This window comes from Triturus cristatus, chromosome 8 (assembly GCF_964204655.1).
Source record: "Triturus cristatus chromosome 8, aTriCri1.1, whole genome shotgun sequence".
Lineage (NCBI taxonomy): Eukaryota > Metazoa > Chordata > Amphibia > Caudata > Salamandridae > Triturus > Triturus cristatus.
This window is the reverse complement of record NC_140591.1, coordinates 1552424639-1552441625: the sequence shown is the minus strand read 5'-3', so window position 1 is coordinate 1552441625 and position 16987 is coordinate 1552424639. Positions and strand designations below refer to the sequence as shown.

Below are 16987 nucleotides of genomic sequence, written 5' to 3'. Positions count from 1 at the left end.
ATTATTGAAAAAACATCCTTGTCCTGAGAAGGCTGAGGGGTGATACAGGGAGAAACAGAAGAAACACGTTTATTAAAGGTAAGAACTAGATTAAACTCCTTTAGAATAGTGTTAAGATAATCCCCTTGCTGGGAATGTTTCATATGTAGTCCTGGACTAACACAACTAGATATACAGGTATGATATGGTTTAGAACCCTACGACATATGGCGCTTGATAATGACGTTTGTGACAATCTGAACTGGCCTCTTGTAAGGTAGTGTCTACTTCGTTGAAAAGCTGCTATGTGTTTATCTACGTGAATTTCTTAGTTTCAAGCAGAGTTTTTTGAGTATTTTTATTTTTGTGCGCTGTATTTTAAGGGTTTAAAATGAGTACTTAAAGTAAATTCATGACTAGTTGTGTTTTGGATTTAGCTGGTTGTCTTTTCCTGGATGCCTGCCACCTTTCCTCTGGACACTGTTACCTTGTTGAAGTCCCAGATTTTATAAACTTGGAGATTTTGTGCCTCATTGTTCGTTAGTTATGTTCATTCCTTTTATCTTTCTTTAACACTTTTTTTTTTTGTTGCTGAAATTGTTCGTCTGTTATTAAGCACTGATTAGAGGCAAATTTTGGTACATTTGTATTCTCATTGGGCATGAAAACAGGTTTTTCTATAGTTGTTTTTAGGCTTGCCTTGATAGCACAGTACTAATAAATACTGTTGCTAATTACTTAAAATATCCATTAATTGGACTTAGGCTTCACCCAGTGAAATAATGCTCTCACCTCATGTTATTGTACTTATGGTGTATCATTCTGCCTTCCAGGAAGTACTTCCATTAGAACTTATGAGAAACTGTTTTACATCACAGTACACGGTCATCACACTGTACTTCACATTCAGTGCTTCATCTACTGTATGCGTTCTGTAGAGTGTTCCTTTTTTTGCTACATTTTTTGAAGTTTTAGCAAATACAGTGAGTAGAGCTTTAATGTGTTTAAAACTGCATTAGTGGATGCCTGTGCCAGACCTACAGATTTAAAGCGCTTGTACTGTTTGACCCTCTATTCTGCTGTAATACCTTGTACAATGTCTTATGGCTGCATACGTTACCACAATTTGTGTCCTAGTGAAGTAATGGAATTGGCTTTATTAAATGAAGTGTCGGTTTATTTTGATTTAGATTTGTCTTAAAAAGATGCCATTAGTTGTAGGTCAGCAAACTTCTAAAAAAACTTTTTTGTTTATTTACTTGAGCCTATAAGAAGTGGGTGATAAGTTGATTTGTTTTGTGTCTGCATTTTTGGGGTACAAAAGGGGGTGGTGATGGACGGAGCATCATAACCAATCAAACACTCACACCCAGTCAACAGATCTGCGTTTAATCCATCACCATTCTTTAGCCCACTCTGCCACCCCAGTTCAGACATGGCCATATGCAAATCAGTCTGACCCTGTGCCTCATGGGAACAGTCCAGCCCGAACTGCCAAACCATGCCTTCCCTGAACCGGAAACAAGCTTCCTAGACCGTTTTCTGGCATTTCAGCCATCTTCAGCCAGGCTTGCTTTAATCCAGTGGCAAAGTGAGCAAGGGACTCAACGTCTGAGCATACCCTGCCAACTTATGGCGAACAAAGCGGTACAAAAGGGGGTGGTGATGCATTTTTGGGTCTGCCTGTGAGAGTTGGAACTTTATGGTTTAAATCTTTTATTAGCATTTCAAAAGGCATACAAACAGGCTCCCACAACCCCTATAACGAATTCTATACCCAGCCTCTGAAGGCTGGTCAGGTCTCCCCCAAACCCTGCCGCGGTCGGTATCAAACTTGAGTCCGGCTGGGGAATTCGACGAGCTCCCTGGTAGCTTTCGTGGAGCAAACATTATGTTACCACAACAAAATGAAGAAAAACCCCCAAAAAACAAAAACTGATTATCAAAATAAACCCCATCCCGTATCCCCACCCCCTGCCCGTTCCACGTCCATCAAGCCTCCTACATTTCAGTCACACTCGGGCCTTATCACTCTGCGTGGACCTCAGGGAGCTGCAGCAGCCGTAGATAGCGGGGACAAGTAACCTCCCTGAACTCCGAGGACAACATAGCTAGAAAGGGCCTCCACAATTCCCCAAACCTGGAACCCTCCCCAGCCAACGCCAGAGTGAGTTTCTCCATTCCCAGGACGTGCCACAAACGGTAGAGCCAGCCTGTGAATGTCGGTATGATGGTAGTGCGCCAATGAGAAAGTATGTTTTGCACCGCTGACTCTGCCAACCAGGCCCAGTCGTCGTCGCCGCCGTGCCACCCTCCGCCTCACTGTCCTTTTGTGGGAGCTCCACCCCCAACAGCTGAGCTGCCTCCGACAGGGACCTCAGCTGATAGTGTGTGGTCAATGCGAAACACCAACCGAAATGGGTGGCCCTAACTGTACCGGGTGTTGCGCTGTCGGAGGTGAGTCGTGATCGGTCTAAAGAGCCTGCGCTTGTGAAGTGTGAGCGCCGAAAGGTCCTAGAGCACCGGAGCGTGGTCCCTAAATTTCACGGGGTGCTGCTGACGAGCTTTGAGTAGAATCTCCTCCTTGGTGCGGTAGTCTTGGAAACATACTAAGATATCAGGCGGATTGGTCGCCGCGGGACGCGGAGGCCCCACCCTGTGTGCTCTGTCAATTCGCAATTCCGTGTCCAGCGGGTGCTCCAGGATATGATTGAAAAGTTCCCTCGTGAAAGCAAAGAGGTCCTTGGAATCATCGGTACTCTGCACCCCTCGGATGCGTATGTTATGGTGCCGGGACCGATTCTCCAAGTCCTCAACATGCGACTGGAGATCCGCTTGTTGGTCATGTAGCCGCAAGAGCTCCTGTTGCAGCATCGCCAGCTCCGTGTAGCGGCTGTCCCCTTTCTCCTCCAACGTGGCCACACGCTCCCCAATGTTGTCCACCTCCTTAAGCTCCGCTGCGAACTCCTTCTGCAGATTCTGGATGTCCGTGCGCAGACCCGTGAACATAGACTCCAAGAAGGATTTCGTGATGGGTTCAGAACCCTCCGGCCGCGCCGGCGGCAGGCTCGCCTCCCCCGCCGCCATACCACCGTCTACCGGCCTCGCTCGTGGTTGCGCGAAGAGCTCCTTCAGGGTCTTGTCTCTGCGGCCTTTCGGGGGGACCATACCGCGCCGTATGCGCCGCCGCTATCGTGCCCTGCTGAGGGCCCGGGACCTCGCACCAATCACCCCCCGTTGGCCCCTGCCCTTCTCTTCCAATGCTGCTGCCTGCTCTGCCCCTGCCAGGCAGCGCCCTCCGTGCTCTCCTCAAGGGCTCCCAGTCGCGCTCAGTCTCCCTCCTAGCACCCTGTGCCGCTCCTCCACCTCGCGGCCCCAGTGCCTGCCAAAGTCCAACTCCTGCCTGGCTGTCGAAGATACGGGCCCCCCAGTCGCACTCCCGCGTCGGGTCCGGTTCTTGCAGGGCTCCTCACCAGGCCGTAGCCGCACCCGGCGTCACGCACCTCTGATGCAGCGGGCCTCCCCGCTCCACTTCCTACTGCAGGCCTCCCCCAGCCAACTCGCCTCCAACCACTCTACAAGGGGCAGTGGGAGGGCAGACTCTCCTCCAGCGCCGCCAGGCAGTCCGCCGGTTCCGGCGTGCGCTGCAGATGCCGTTCCCCCGCAGTCAGCGCCCTGGGGCTCCGTCCGCCGCACCAAAGCAGGTCCCAGGTCGCACCCACCAGTGCCCCTGCCACCGCCAAGCCCCGCGCCTAGATGGTCCCCACGCACCTGCCGCAGTCAGCGCGGTCACTTGCCTGGGCGGCGCTGCGATCCCGTCTGGTCCTCCAGGCTCCGCACCGGCCCTCAGCCCTCGGTTCCTCCAGGCTGCCGGCCGCCGACTCTGCGCTTCGAGACCACTGCCTCCGCTTCACACAGGCCGAGAGCGCTGCACCATGGGTCCTCGACTCTCACCGGCCGCTCCGCCCCTCCGCTCTCCTAGGACCAGGCACCTCGTCGATCCCCTCCAGGCCGGCCAGGGTCCGCCGCCAGCACGTCAGTGCCTCCCAGTGCTGTCCGGGCCCTCACCCGACTGCCATCTGGCTCTCGATGCTGCCGCTCGGCCCTCGGCGCTACCAGGCTGCTCCGTCTGCGCCAGGCATCGACCTCGCACAGCCCCTCTCGCTGCCGTTGTGTCGAGGCTCCGGAAGCGCCTCAGCGGGCGGCAACCGCTCTCCCAGCTCCGCAGCGGTGGCCGGCACCCCCTGTGCTATTTACTCCCGATGCCGGCCAGCTGGACACCGCCGGGCATCGGGCTTTCTGTGGGCCACCCGCGGGAGAGGCGAAACTGCACGTCTGCCTAAGCTGCCATCTTAGCCACGCCCCGAGTTGGAACTTTAAAGCATTTTTGCCTCTTGGACTCGCAGAAATTTTGCTTAACGGCAAAGCAGCCTGAATAATTTTCTTTTTAAACTTGTCTTAACATTTGTCATGCAGAATACAAGAAACCTAAAACAGATCATTGCAGCAGCATTGTATGAGATACACACACCCAAAGAAACACGTTGTCCATGAGATGACCTGACCGCCCTTACCTAGCGGAGCCGTTCACCCAAATAACACTTCCATCAACTGCAGTCTACAGTTGATCCGGCTGACAGGCCCAACTAACGCTCATGCCACTGGTCACTACACCACTCTGTCTCCTCACTCAGCTCCTGCACCATCCTTAAATGGTTTGTTACTACTCTCTCCCTTTGACAAGAATGGTATCGGACTCTGCCATGTCTACTTTCAGCTCCTCTGACCCTCCCAGATGTAGCTTCTCAGCTGCCTTGTCCCACTGTGAGTCCACTCCTGCGAGTTGTTCAATCTTCCCTGTGTTTCATAGTACTTAACAAAAGATCTCCCAACCTGAGGTGTCGGGTATTTGTAGCCATGTTTTGATCTGGTGAAGATCATTAGCTGAGGGCTGTATCCAGTTTTATATTTTGGGAGCATGTATTTATTGGTGCGGAAATGTAATGACACTCTTGTTAACATATACAAACATGTTCATCTAAACAAGGTCCACTCTTCTGGCTTCCATGTAGCTAAGCTATATTGACTGATCAGTCTCTGACCACTGCTAGATCTGCTTCCCCTTCTCCTTCACCCTTTTTATTACTTACTTTTCACTCTTCTTTTCTGTGCTTCCACCCAGCTTGCGGTCCAACAGGTTGGACTGCCTGCTTCCAAACCCTTCCTGCTACTTGATTTACTGAAGTCTCTCTCCAAATTGTATTATTCTCGTTAATGAAGCTATGTTAACCTAAATTATGCTGCTTAGCGCATGGTTGTTTCATTGTACTGATTGCTGATACCTCCACCTGGATGGTGCTACATTAAATTCAGAAAAATACATGACAAGAGACCTAAAACGACTCGGTCCAATTAATGCATGTACAATGATAGAAAACACTCAGAAGTAACATGCAAACAAAACTCAGTCCTAGTTAGAGACTGTCCAGTTAGTTACAGGTATCTTAGGACAAAGGGTGGGAAGGAAAGTAGTACGTTGGACTAAACCTAGAACTTGAAAACCAGTTGCTCCCTCCAGTCACAGTAACTCCCTACAGCTCCGAGGGATCATGGGATAGAATAGATCAAGTCTATTAATAAAATCACTTGTGCATCATTAAAAGCTGAGTCTGGTGTGAGTCTCTCCACGTCCTCGGTATCGTCTTTGTTGTGCTTCTCTAGGAAGGCTTTTGTTGCAGCGGGCTATGTGAAGAAGTATCTTATTCCCAAAGGCAACCCTCAATTGTTTGGTCCCTGGCTTGGGGAGACAAATTGACACATTGTGGCTGCATATGTGCACAAACACTGTCCCAGCCCCTGTGCTCTTCGTGGAGTCTCATGCTGACATCTTAAAATGAATGAGGTGAAATTACAGTCCTCAAAAAATGGCTTCTGTGACTAGCCCTGTACCAGTGTGTTTTGTTACATGTTAATTCCTCGAAATGAAGGTGCACAGTAGATGCAAGTGGTATCATTTGATATACTGTATTTTTGTTTGTATTCTTAATCCGATTACATTTTGAAAGGTCACAACTGGAATTTGTAGGTTATGAAAACATGGAGTTAAAAGCAATGCTTAGGTGTTTGGAGGAGGGCATCGTGTGTTAATGCGCGACAGGATTTAGAGGCAGCTGAGTGTACAAGCGTAGAGTGGGGCTGAAGAGTAAACATTTAACCTTGGAGAGGTTGGGTTCAAGTAAGTTGAATGACATCTAGGTGTTCTGCAGATCACTTATAATGGCGTTTTGGTATCTTGTGTGACGAGTTGGGAGTTATTAAATTAACACGCAAATGCGTATGTCCGTCAAGTATTTGTAAATGATGAGAAAAGATGGTTACAGGATTCAGCTTTGTCTGCAGGGAAACATGGCTGGTGAACAGGATTCTACCCCTGCAAAATGTGTGTAATTGGAGAGGGGCCATTTTCCATTCTTGACAGGAAGGTAGTTCTGCCAACCCAGAAAGTTTGAAATACTTCTTGATGAATTGTATTGGGAGGTTGATCTTGGATTGTCTATTTAATGAACACTGAGCCTGAATGTTAATCATTCTGTGCTGAAGTACATAGGTGACCATGTTACTGTGTACTCCTTTGTTATATCTATGTATGTTGATATTTTGTCAGATACTACCATAATATTTATCTGAACGTCCAAAGGTGTTTTATAAATATGTAATGTAAAGGCTTCTATAATGCTAGGGTGTCCAGGTTAAGAGGACTGGCAGTGTCCTTTCTGTTTTAATAATACCTTGCATCACAATGGAAGTATTGGCCATACATTAAGAACTGTCCGATCTTAGAATTACACCGTGGGAGAAAGACCTGTACAAGTGGATTACTCTTCCCTTAAGGGAGTAAGCATCACTCGGGATTTGCTAATGGGTGTGTAGGCATCTAGTTTTATGGCAGCATCTGTGTTAAACTCTAAGGCCCTTCCGTGAGACAAATTGTGTGTTCTCATTGTCTTCAGAATTTGTAAGCAATCAGCTTGGGGTTGCATGTAAAGAATTGTCTTAAATCCAGACTACCCAAGCACGTTGCAGTAAATGATGCTTGCTCCTCCTATATTAATCCAAAAAAAATACAGAAACCGTTGCATTTTGTATATGATTTAGGGAACTTAATAGAATGTTTTTGACACTTTAACAGACTCTGAAGTTAGTCTGTCAAGGAGTAATCTTCCACCTTCGTGACTGACTACTAGCTGTGACGTGTGTGAACAAACCTGAATAACCATTTCTTAATCATCTTTTATTTACACTCCCCTCTACCACCTGTTCATTGGAATTAGTGGACTGAAGAATCCTGATCTTTCCGGAACTACATCTTAAGTTTATATAGAATTGTGTCCTACCAGTGGTGCTAGACAACCAACTAGTTTTTTCTCCGCTGCCACGATCCCACTTTTCTCCATTTTTACCCTAATTGCTGAAGCTAATTAGATTATTAGAGTGTGAACGTTGTGATTCAAAGTATGTTTGTTTGGCTATCATCATATTGATCAGTCTATTTTGGTTTATTTTCACAGATATATGACGCCCTAATCTGCTGTGAAGATGTTCAATAAATCCTTTGGAGCACCATTTGGTGGTGGCACTGGTGGTTTCGGGGCAACATCCACCTTTGGACAGAGTAAGTAACATTGTTTATGTAACACAGCTTTCTGAATGTATTAAATTGATTTTGTTAAATAGTCCTATTACATTGATTCCCCAAGTACTTACTGTACATGTTTTCTATCATATGAAATCTGAATCCTAATTAAAGGTTAATGAATATTCTTGAATTGTTTTTCACTTTCTCTTGATCAAGAGAGCTGTCCAGCTCTGTTGCCCTGAGCCACACAGCTTTTTATACAGGTTATTTACTTAACGGTTGTTTAATTCCGCATCAGTTGAAGCTTTTGATTTGGCCAACTGTTAACATGAACTCCTTTATAGAGGCAAACATACTAATAGGCATCCACCTGTGTCTAGCACCTCGTTAGCAATAAAATATTGACTTATTTGGTTTTGTAGGGAAAGCCATCAAGCTTTACTACTTGGGTAAATCTAGAAGTCCTATTGGCTTGCGCTGTTGGAGGAGAATATTGGGATGAGAAATGGTTTTGTTTTAGCCAAAGGCTTGGATTGGTTTTCTGGTAATTGGGTTTTTCCGCCAATCTTTGTTCAGTCTTTTTTAAATCTTTTTTTCTGATTTCAGAAGCATATAATCTAGATTTAACACATGTGCATACAGTTTGCTTGAGTAAAAATCTGCTTGTGTTAAAATATTTCAATATACTCTTTTTGGCTTGAGGTTGGAACAAACAGTAACAAATAATTGATGTACCCTTGGTTGTTGTGAAGCTTGCCCTATTTTTAGTGCCCAGGATGTTGGGAGCAAGTGCACCTGCATGGTGTTCTAGGCAGTGGTTCTAGTTAAGGCGGGTCTTCCTTAAGGGAAATGTGTGGAACCAAACCACTATAGCTTACCTTAATTTCAGAGCAAATTAAAAAAAATACTTCACAGATTTCTTCTCTCCATCACAAAATGAAATGTTGGAGCTGCAGTCTAAGACAAATCAAACTACACTACCTGCCTTTGCGCCTATGTTCTTTTTGTAGGCGCATATGTGGTAAGACACACTGTAGCATACGTCATGCATGCGAGGGCCTACAAAATGGTGAGGCTGTATTTGACCATGCTGCACAACATCTTGCCGATGCTGTGCAGCCTCGCCAAAAGGCATTGGTGAAGCCAGTAGGTCGCAAAATGAGACCGGTTGACTGTTTTATTTTTTTTATTATTGTTAACAAAACAGCACAGATTTTCATTATTACAATTAACTCATCAAAGTAGTCCGTAATGTGGTACATACAGTTCAGCATTGCCATATTTATTCTGATTTGGCCGGTATCCACTAGAACATTAGAGGTCTGACTCCTCTGGCGATAATTGCGACGGTAGCTCGGGTGGCTCACAGATGTTCCCTCTATATGTATTCCATTTCCCCCATATTTGCATCCATTTTTTAGGGCATCCCCTTGATGTATACACTGTTTTCTCCCTTTACAGACACCAACCTGTTTACTTTGTTAATGCTTGTTTTTAGAATGTGACCGCAGACTTTTCTTTGCTAGACTTGTTATTAATAACTGATTTTAGGCATTGCATGGGGGCCAGACAGTCCTCATGACTGACTCTTACAGAACCTACTTTTTCTATGGGGGAATTTCCTTTAGTCAGTTAATGCCAATTCAGTATACAGTCTGTCGAACAAGCACTTGTAATGAAGGCAGTGTTTGATTTAATCATTATTTCAATTTTAACTCTGAAAAGGATTTGCTGCAAAGTACAATCACCAGGCCATCGATTCAAGTTGGTATTTGTGCAAAGGCCACCTTCCTCATTTGGAGCCTCCTGTTCAGGATCTAATGTATAATTTGTTTTTGTTAAGTTTTGAAAAATTGCTGAAAAAAAGTGTATTCTTGGAATCCCCATAGTCCCATGTATTTTGCAAACCGTTAGCGTTTGCATAGATTGCACAACTTTAGCAGCAGTAAGTTCCGATGTACATTACACCTGCCACAGAAATTTGATGCACAGATCTTTTGGCGTAACATGCAACAAGATATATTTAGCAGAGCTAGTTACCTTTCCAGTTGCATTGTTTACTTTCGGCTGTGTGCCTAGTCCAAAATATACTCTTCCCCTCTGATATCTATCTTCTCATTTGTTTCCTCCTCTGCTTGGCACATTGCCAGGTAAGACTGGTAGGCTGCCTTGGTATTTTTAGGCCTGGACTTATGTGGCATTAATTTTCCATGAATGTTGGAAGCAACTTTGAAAAAAGGCGAAGCCCTGTTGCCATTTGTTCAGTCTGGTGTTTCTCCTACCCCACCTCATCGGTATAATTTTCTTGGCTAAAAGAAATGCTACATTCTGCAAGTCTCTTATCGGGCAATGGTGTATCCTTCACATATGTCAACAAGGCAATCCTAGGATCGGGAGTAATATTGGACTCTATAATTTTATTGATCTCTGGGAAGATGTGGCCTCAGTCTCATGAACTCGGACACTCCCACGAAACCGGTTTAAAGTCTGCTACAAGAGTCCTGCATCTGGAACATCCAGGCATCTGAGTCCATAACAGTATAACCGATTTATGGTTGTGTAATATCTCTGTATGTATTTAAAATGTAGTAATTTGTCTATTGTTTACTGATGAGTTCTTTCTAACGTTGCAGCAGTATTGCCACTGCTTGCCTATTATGTCTTGTGTTATAACTGCGTGTTGCGCTCGGTGATTCTTAGTGTTCCTAGCAGTGTCTAAGCTGTGAATCATGCTAAATAGATGTGAAATAATGTGCATGCGAAAAGTCACACATTTCAGAGGTGTTAGCCGATCAGAAGGGGTATGCTCAATGATAATATCGTTGAGCACACACTGGGAGGCATGTCAAACCCAATAATAAAGACAAATGTCAAGTGCAGTGAGGTTCGCATCCTGCTCTCTCAGCTGATCGTTAATTAATCATTTATATGTTATTGTTGTACATAGATACCGCCCATTTAATCCATCAGGATTTTTCGCTGAAGACTACTTGTTTGATTTTATTTTTACTGTGGGTGAATCTCAATACCGGAGTCTCACTCGTGGTAAATGGACTGAAGCAGTTTCCTGCTAGTGTCTTGCCTTTAAGATAAGGTGCTGCGGTGCAGCCAGTGTAAGTCTTGGCTGGTTACACGTGAGCCTGTGTGCGCACACATGTGTTGGCTGCGCTTGTGAGCCTATCGCCACGCGCAGCTCAGTAACTGTGCACAGGTAGCCGGGCGCAGAATGGATTCTGCAAGGATAGATGCTGTCCTGGGTTCGGCCTTATAAAACTAGTGGGTATTCATGAATACGCAAAAGAAATTGGATTTTTAGCTGTGCAGGATGCAGGTACTTCACAAGTAATAGCTCCACAACTGTGTCCTTACTGGGAGCCAAGTACTCCATTGTAGCAAAGCAGTGCAGTCTCCGGCGGAGGTGGTGTGGGCTAGTAATCTTTATTTGCTGGCACTGAACACAAGAAATAATGGTCCAATCGGTGCTTTTCCTTTGAAAACTGAAAAGAACATTTATTATGCACGCACTACTGTATAATATGCATTAAATTAAAAGTATATACACCAGGTAGATGACCATACCTTTCCCTGTACTAATCGACCACTAATCCTTATGGGTTCTGGAGTAGTGTGCTACTCGTTGAAAAGCTCTGACGCCCTGTCAGGGTTGTGTGTATGTATGTATGTGTATGTATGTTATATATATATATATATATATTACCTACTGGCGGTCGCCAGTAGGTAGTTATAGTTAGGACCACGTTTCCATAGGAAAACCTCAACATTCTATTTTGAATAACTTTGGCGCCGGTCGACGAATCCTCGCGAATTTCTCAAAATAGGTGGGGCGCTACGCTCCGCTCCTACCCTGAAAGTCTCGGGGGGATCCGTCAAGCGGGGGCTGAGATAAAAGGGGGGTCCCAAAACGCGTTTTTCCCATGCATTTTTCCATAGGACCTTTAGAACGAGCTACAGCCCGAACGGCTGAACAGAATTACTCAAAATTTGGCAGAGAGGTAGTCCCTAGGTCAAGGAAGTGCCTTTTGTAGGTTTGGTGTAAATCTGTTCAGTAGATTCTGAGAAAATAGCCTTTAAATCAATATATATATCTGAGCCCGCTTACGGTACGCTTACCGTACGCTTACGGTAAGCGTACGGTGGCGTGCGCGAGCGCGATTCTGATTGGCTCTTAGATCTTAGTAAACATTCGAATCGGCCGAAACCAGGAAGCGGCGGCCGCCATTTTGTGTATTTCACTCTGAAAAAAAAGAGTGAAAACAAGGAAAGGGGGCAATGAGGAGAGTTACAGACCCCCTAACATTTGTAAGGGGGTCAAAGAAGGACAGAAAAGTACAAAAAAAACATTTATTGATTTTAAAAAAAATCACGGGGTACGCGTACGGTAAGCTTACGGTAAGCGTACGGTAGAAAAAAAAAAAAAAAAAAATGAAAATCAGATTTAAGTGTTTAGATATTAGGGGGCTCTAAAAAGAGCCGTTGTGTTTATGAAATGATTTTTTAGTGGTACCTACAAGTAAGTACCGATGCAGAGTCTAAGGTTCAAGAGGAAGACTCTGTTCCCTTCATCATTGAAGTGCACACCATCTCCTCTATAAATGTCTTGCATGTCATAACGCAAGTTGTTGTGGTAAATGGCACCCATACCATAGTCACGGAGGAAAGCAGAAACAGATTTGTTGACGTGCTTTCTTGCTTTGTCATCGCACCGCGTGCCCACCGTGCGTGCACGGCACTAACTGCGTAAAGTGGGCGCGCGGTGCGCGAAGCGCACCGCGTGCTCACTGTGCGCGCACGGTGCGCGAAGCGCACCGTGCGCGCACGGAACGAACTGCGTTAAGTGGGCGCGCACGCCACGAATGGCGTAAAGTAACTTAGCATTTAAAAAACCGTACAAATTCACTGAAAACCATAGGTTTCACACACGTTATAGTTAGGAATTAGCATTTAAAAAACCTTGCAAATTCACTGAAAAAACCATAGGTTTCACACATGTTATAGTTAGCGGAAATTTTACTGATAAAAAACCAATGAAATTCCCCCGTTATAGTTAGTGCAGGCAACTATAACTCACGCGACCGCAATCTTCTGCTGATGACATATGTGTCTTTATGAAAAAAAAATATTTGTAATATATGTATAGCTAAAAATGTATGGAAGAAGACATGGGCAAATAAGTGTCTAAATACAGTATTAGCATCAGCAGAGGATTGCGGTCGCGTGAGTTATAGTTGCCTGCACTAACTATAACGGGGGAATTTCATTGGTTTTTTATCAGTAAAATTTCCGCTAACTATAACATGTGTGAAACCTATGGTTTTTTCAGTGAATATATATATATATATATACGTTCTTCGTCGCTGCAGATCACAACAGAGGGACGATGCAGACCCAGAATCAGTGCATGAAATACACTTATTAAACACCCGTGACGCGTTTCAGCCTACAGGAGGCCTTGATCACATGACGCAAACATGAGGAGGTACCATTTTTAAAGTGGCAAGTGCATAATTACAAATGTCACATGATGCATAGACATAAAAGAAAGTTATAACTTGTATGTCAAGACAAGTTATAATCCATTGTAAAATACAAATAAATTCAAGCATCATATTATGAGAAATTTGTATATAAATATATACACACATGTCATAAATGTTCTCAGTCATGGAAGGCGCAGTTGAAAAACAAACAAATGAATGTAAAATACATTGTGTGCGCAGGAAGGCTTTTTACACAAATGTGTGGATAGCCTTAGTTTATACGAGATAAGATGTTATTAGACAAAATGGCCATGTTTAAAATTTATGATCGGTATAACATCAAAATTAATCATAAACCCTAGTGGGTATATAAATATGATGATAAAACCGATGATAAAATTTAATGATGAAAGTGGAGACCATTACTAGTCATACAAAGACAACTAACATCCAATATTCACAGCTGTTTCTATAAATACAAATGCATATTTAAAATACGATAAATACATTTATAAACGAATAAATAAACCCATAGATGTAAATACATTCATAATTGAATAACTAATCAACGTCTCAATAACGGTACAATTGGATGTCAAAAGGGTACACCAATAAAATCCTACATAGGAATCAGTGCTGTAGTGACATCCTGTCCCAAGGTGTACACCTGGCCAAACATATCCGAATGAAATAAAATTGCGCGTATTTGTTCCCAAATAGCCAACCTCCACATAATATGATAAATGTGACATTGAAGATTGAGGTGAAATGTGAATACCAAGATTGTCATAAAAAGTTAAAAAAGGGGGTGTTGTCATACATAGGGGAGGCTGCACTCAAAGGTAAATGATCTAAATATATATATATATATATATATATATATATAATTGCAATGCTATACTATCTGACTTATAGGCATGTGAAAAAGTACTCACTGGCGTTAAGCCCATTGGGGGTCTTCGTGTCAAGGATCAAAATGTAACGAGTTTCCAGTGCTCTGAGTAGAGCTTCCCGATCACCACCACGTCTGAGTGGCCTGATAGAATCAATCACATAGAAACTGAGGAGTTCCAAGTTGTTGTCATGGAACTCCTTGAAGTGACGTGCCACTGGATAGGTGGTATCATTACTTTTGATGGCCCTTATGTGCTGGAGTATCCTCTTGTGAACCTGCAATTTGGTACTCCCAACATAACGCAGGCCACAAGGACACTCCAGCACATGGACTGCAAATTCAGACTTGCAAGTGAGCAATTTTGAAATAGGAACAGGGGTATCTCTAAATGGAATAGACAGATATTTTGTTAATACCCTGCCTACAGGCTTTGCATGAGGTACATTTAAAGAAACCCTTCCTGCAGTTGATCCAAGATCTATTGGTCAACCATTCAGGGCTGCTCTTCACCAAGGCATCGCTCATAGATCTAGCTTTACGAAAAACGATGTTAGGTGTGGCAAGCATCATTCTGCTTATAACAGGATCATGGCGCACCAGGGTCCAATTTTTTTCTGAAGATTTTACGTAGCGCCTGGTGCTGCCTGTTGAATGTTAATATTAGTTTAGTAGTTGTTTGTTCTTCTTTGTCTAGCAAACATTGTGTAACTTGTTTATTCTCAAACGCCACATCCAACAATCTGCCATTGGCCTTATTCATTGCTTTAACCAACAATTGCATTGGATAACCTCTTGCTAGAAACCTTTCCTTGCTAGACTCTTGTGCCATATTACATTCAAGCTGCGTACTGCAAATACGCCTTATACGCAGCATTTCGCCAAAAGGGATGCTGCGTATAAGATGGCCAGGATGGTGACTGGAGGCGTGAAGCACAGTGTTGCCTGCAGTAGATTTGCTATAGAGTCTAGTCTCCAATTTGTTATTCAAGATAAAGACCTCTACATCTAGGAAGCACAGCCTGGTGCTACTTATGTTACCTGTGAAATGTAAATTGATACAGTTGATATTGATGGTGTCAATAAAATGGAGGGCCTGTTGTTCAGAACCCCTCCAGATTAAGAACACATCATCAATGTATCTGAACCAGTGGACCACCTTGTCAGAAAATTCCTGAGCCATAACACCATGTAGGACCTGCTCCTCCTAAAGTCCCATGTGGAGACGGGCATAACTTTGGGAGAAGCAAGCCCCCATGGCTACGTCTCTAATCTGTTGGAATATTTGACCAGCAAACATGAAAAAATTGTTGTTGAGGTAAGTTTTAATCCTAGATAAAAGCATTTTGTTATGATCAAAGAAATGCATAGAACTGGTGCCCAAAAAGTGTTCCACTGTCTTAATGCCATCCTGATGGTGTATGCACGTGTAAACCGAGATAACATCCAATATCATTAATAGATCATCTTTTTGCCATACAATCAATTTCAATTTCTGCAGAAAATCACCAGTGTCTTGTATGAAAGAGGGCAATGATGTGACATGCTCCTGTAGGAATGTTTCAACATATTAGAGGTATTTTCTGTAAGACTGAGTTTCGCAGAAATGATGGGCCTTCCCGGCGGTTTTCCTATATTTTTATGTACTTTAGGGATAAAATACCTAGCCGGAATGACTGAATGGTCATTTAAAAAAAATTTGAACTCTTCTTGACTCAACAGGCCCGCACTTTTCCAAGCCAATAGTTTGGCATAAAAGTCATACCAAGATTGCTTGACAGATCTAATGTCACTGATTTTGTAGCATTGTCTATCATTCAATTGGCTGTAAGCTTCTTCCAGGTATAAATCACGAGGCCATAGTACTACGTTGCCACCCTTGTCGGCTTGTCTTACAATTATATCATCATTGGATTGGATTTTCTTCATTAGTTTAATGTAGTTGTTATTCTGTACATTGAATTTGTTGCGCACCTGATTGACTTTGGAGGATAGTTTCTTTAGTTCCATAGTGGCAAGTTCATGGAAAACATCCAAATTATCATGAAGTGTATGTGTGTGTGTGTGTGTGTGTGTGTTCAGCTGCCTGTTGAATGAACTGGTTTACGGATCTGCCCATACCAATAAAGTGCCTTGCTGGGGAACAAGAGGTCCGTGTTTCGAGTGCTGCTCGTTCTTTCAGAACACCCCACGAGCCTTGATATATGTGTATAGATATACATGTGTGTGTATAGATATATATATGTGTGTGTGTGTATATATGTGTATATGTGTGTGTGTGTGTTTGTGTGTGTGTGTATATGTATATATATATATATATATATATATATATATAATGTGTGTGTATATGTATGTGTGTATTATCTACTGGCGGTCGCCAGTAGATAGTTATAGTTAGGACCGAGTTTCCATAGGAAATCTGAAAATTCTATTTTATATGTATGTGTGTATATATATGTATGTATATATCACTGACGAGGCGTCAAAGCTCTTTTTCAATGAGTAGCACGCTGCTCCGGAACCCATAAAGATTAGTGGTGAATTAGTATAGTGAAATATGAAAGTAATTTTAGTGGTGGATGTGTTAGTCAGTTATTTGGATTGAGAAGGATAGTGGAGGGATAGAAGAGGGAAAAGTTTGCTTTTACATATCTATAGTAGAAATAAATGCTTCTATACAGATATGCTGTATATTTTTATCTGTTTGCGTATGGTGGTTATGTGGATATGAGCCAATTCTGAGTAGTTTTCTGAAAAGGTGGTTATCCGTTGATCTTGTATTTAGGGGGGGGGGGAGGTGATGGGGTGGGGGGGGTGGGGTTAAAGATTTCCATAGCTTGGCTGCTTGAACAGCAAATCATGTGCCACCAATTGTTTTTTTTCTTCGATCTTGATTTCATTCCTGATGAAGAGCGGTCCCGTTCCATGTATCGCTTTGTAGGTAATGCAAAGCAGCTTAACGTGGATTTTCTGACAACCGGT

At 43.5% G+C, this 16987-nt stretch overlaps 1 protein-coding gene across 7 annotated transcripts in view; it reads left to right on the top strand.

The window, feature by feature from the left end:
- NUP98 (nucleoporin 98 and 96 precursor) overlaps positions 1-16987 on the top strand; it is a 791668-nt gene that overhangs the window by 58044 nt on the left and 716637 nt on the right. For all 7 annotated transcript variants that reach the window (XM_085623457.1, XM_085623456.1, XM_085623459.1 and 4 more), the window contains one exon: positions 7548-7651. In XM_085623457.1, the coding sequence (XP_085479583.1) occupies positions 7576-7651 (76 nt within the window). In that variant the 5' untranslated portion in view covers positions 7548-7575. The remainder of the gene's footprint in view (positions 1-7547; positions 7652-16987) is intronic.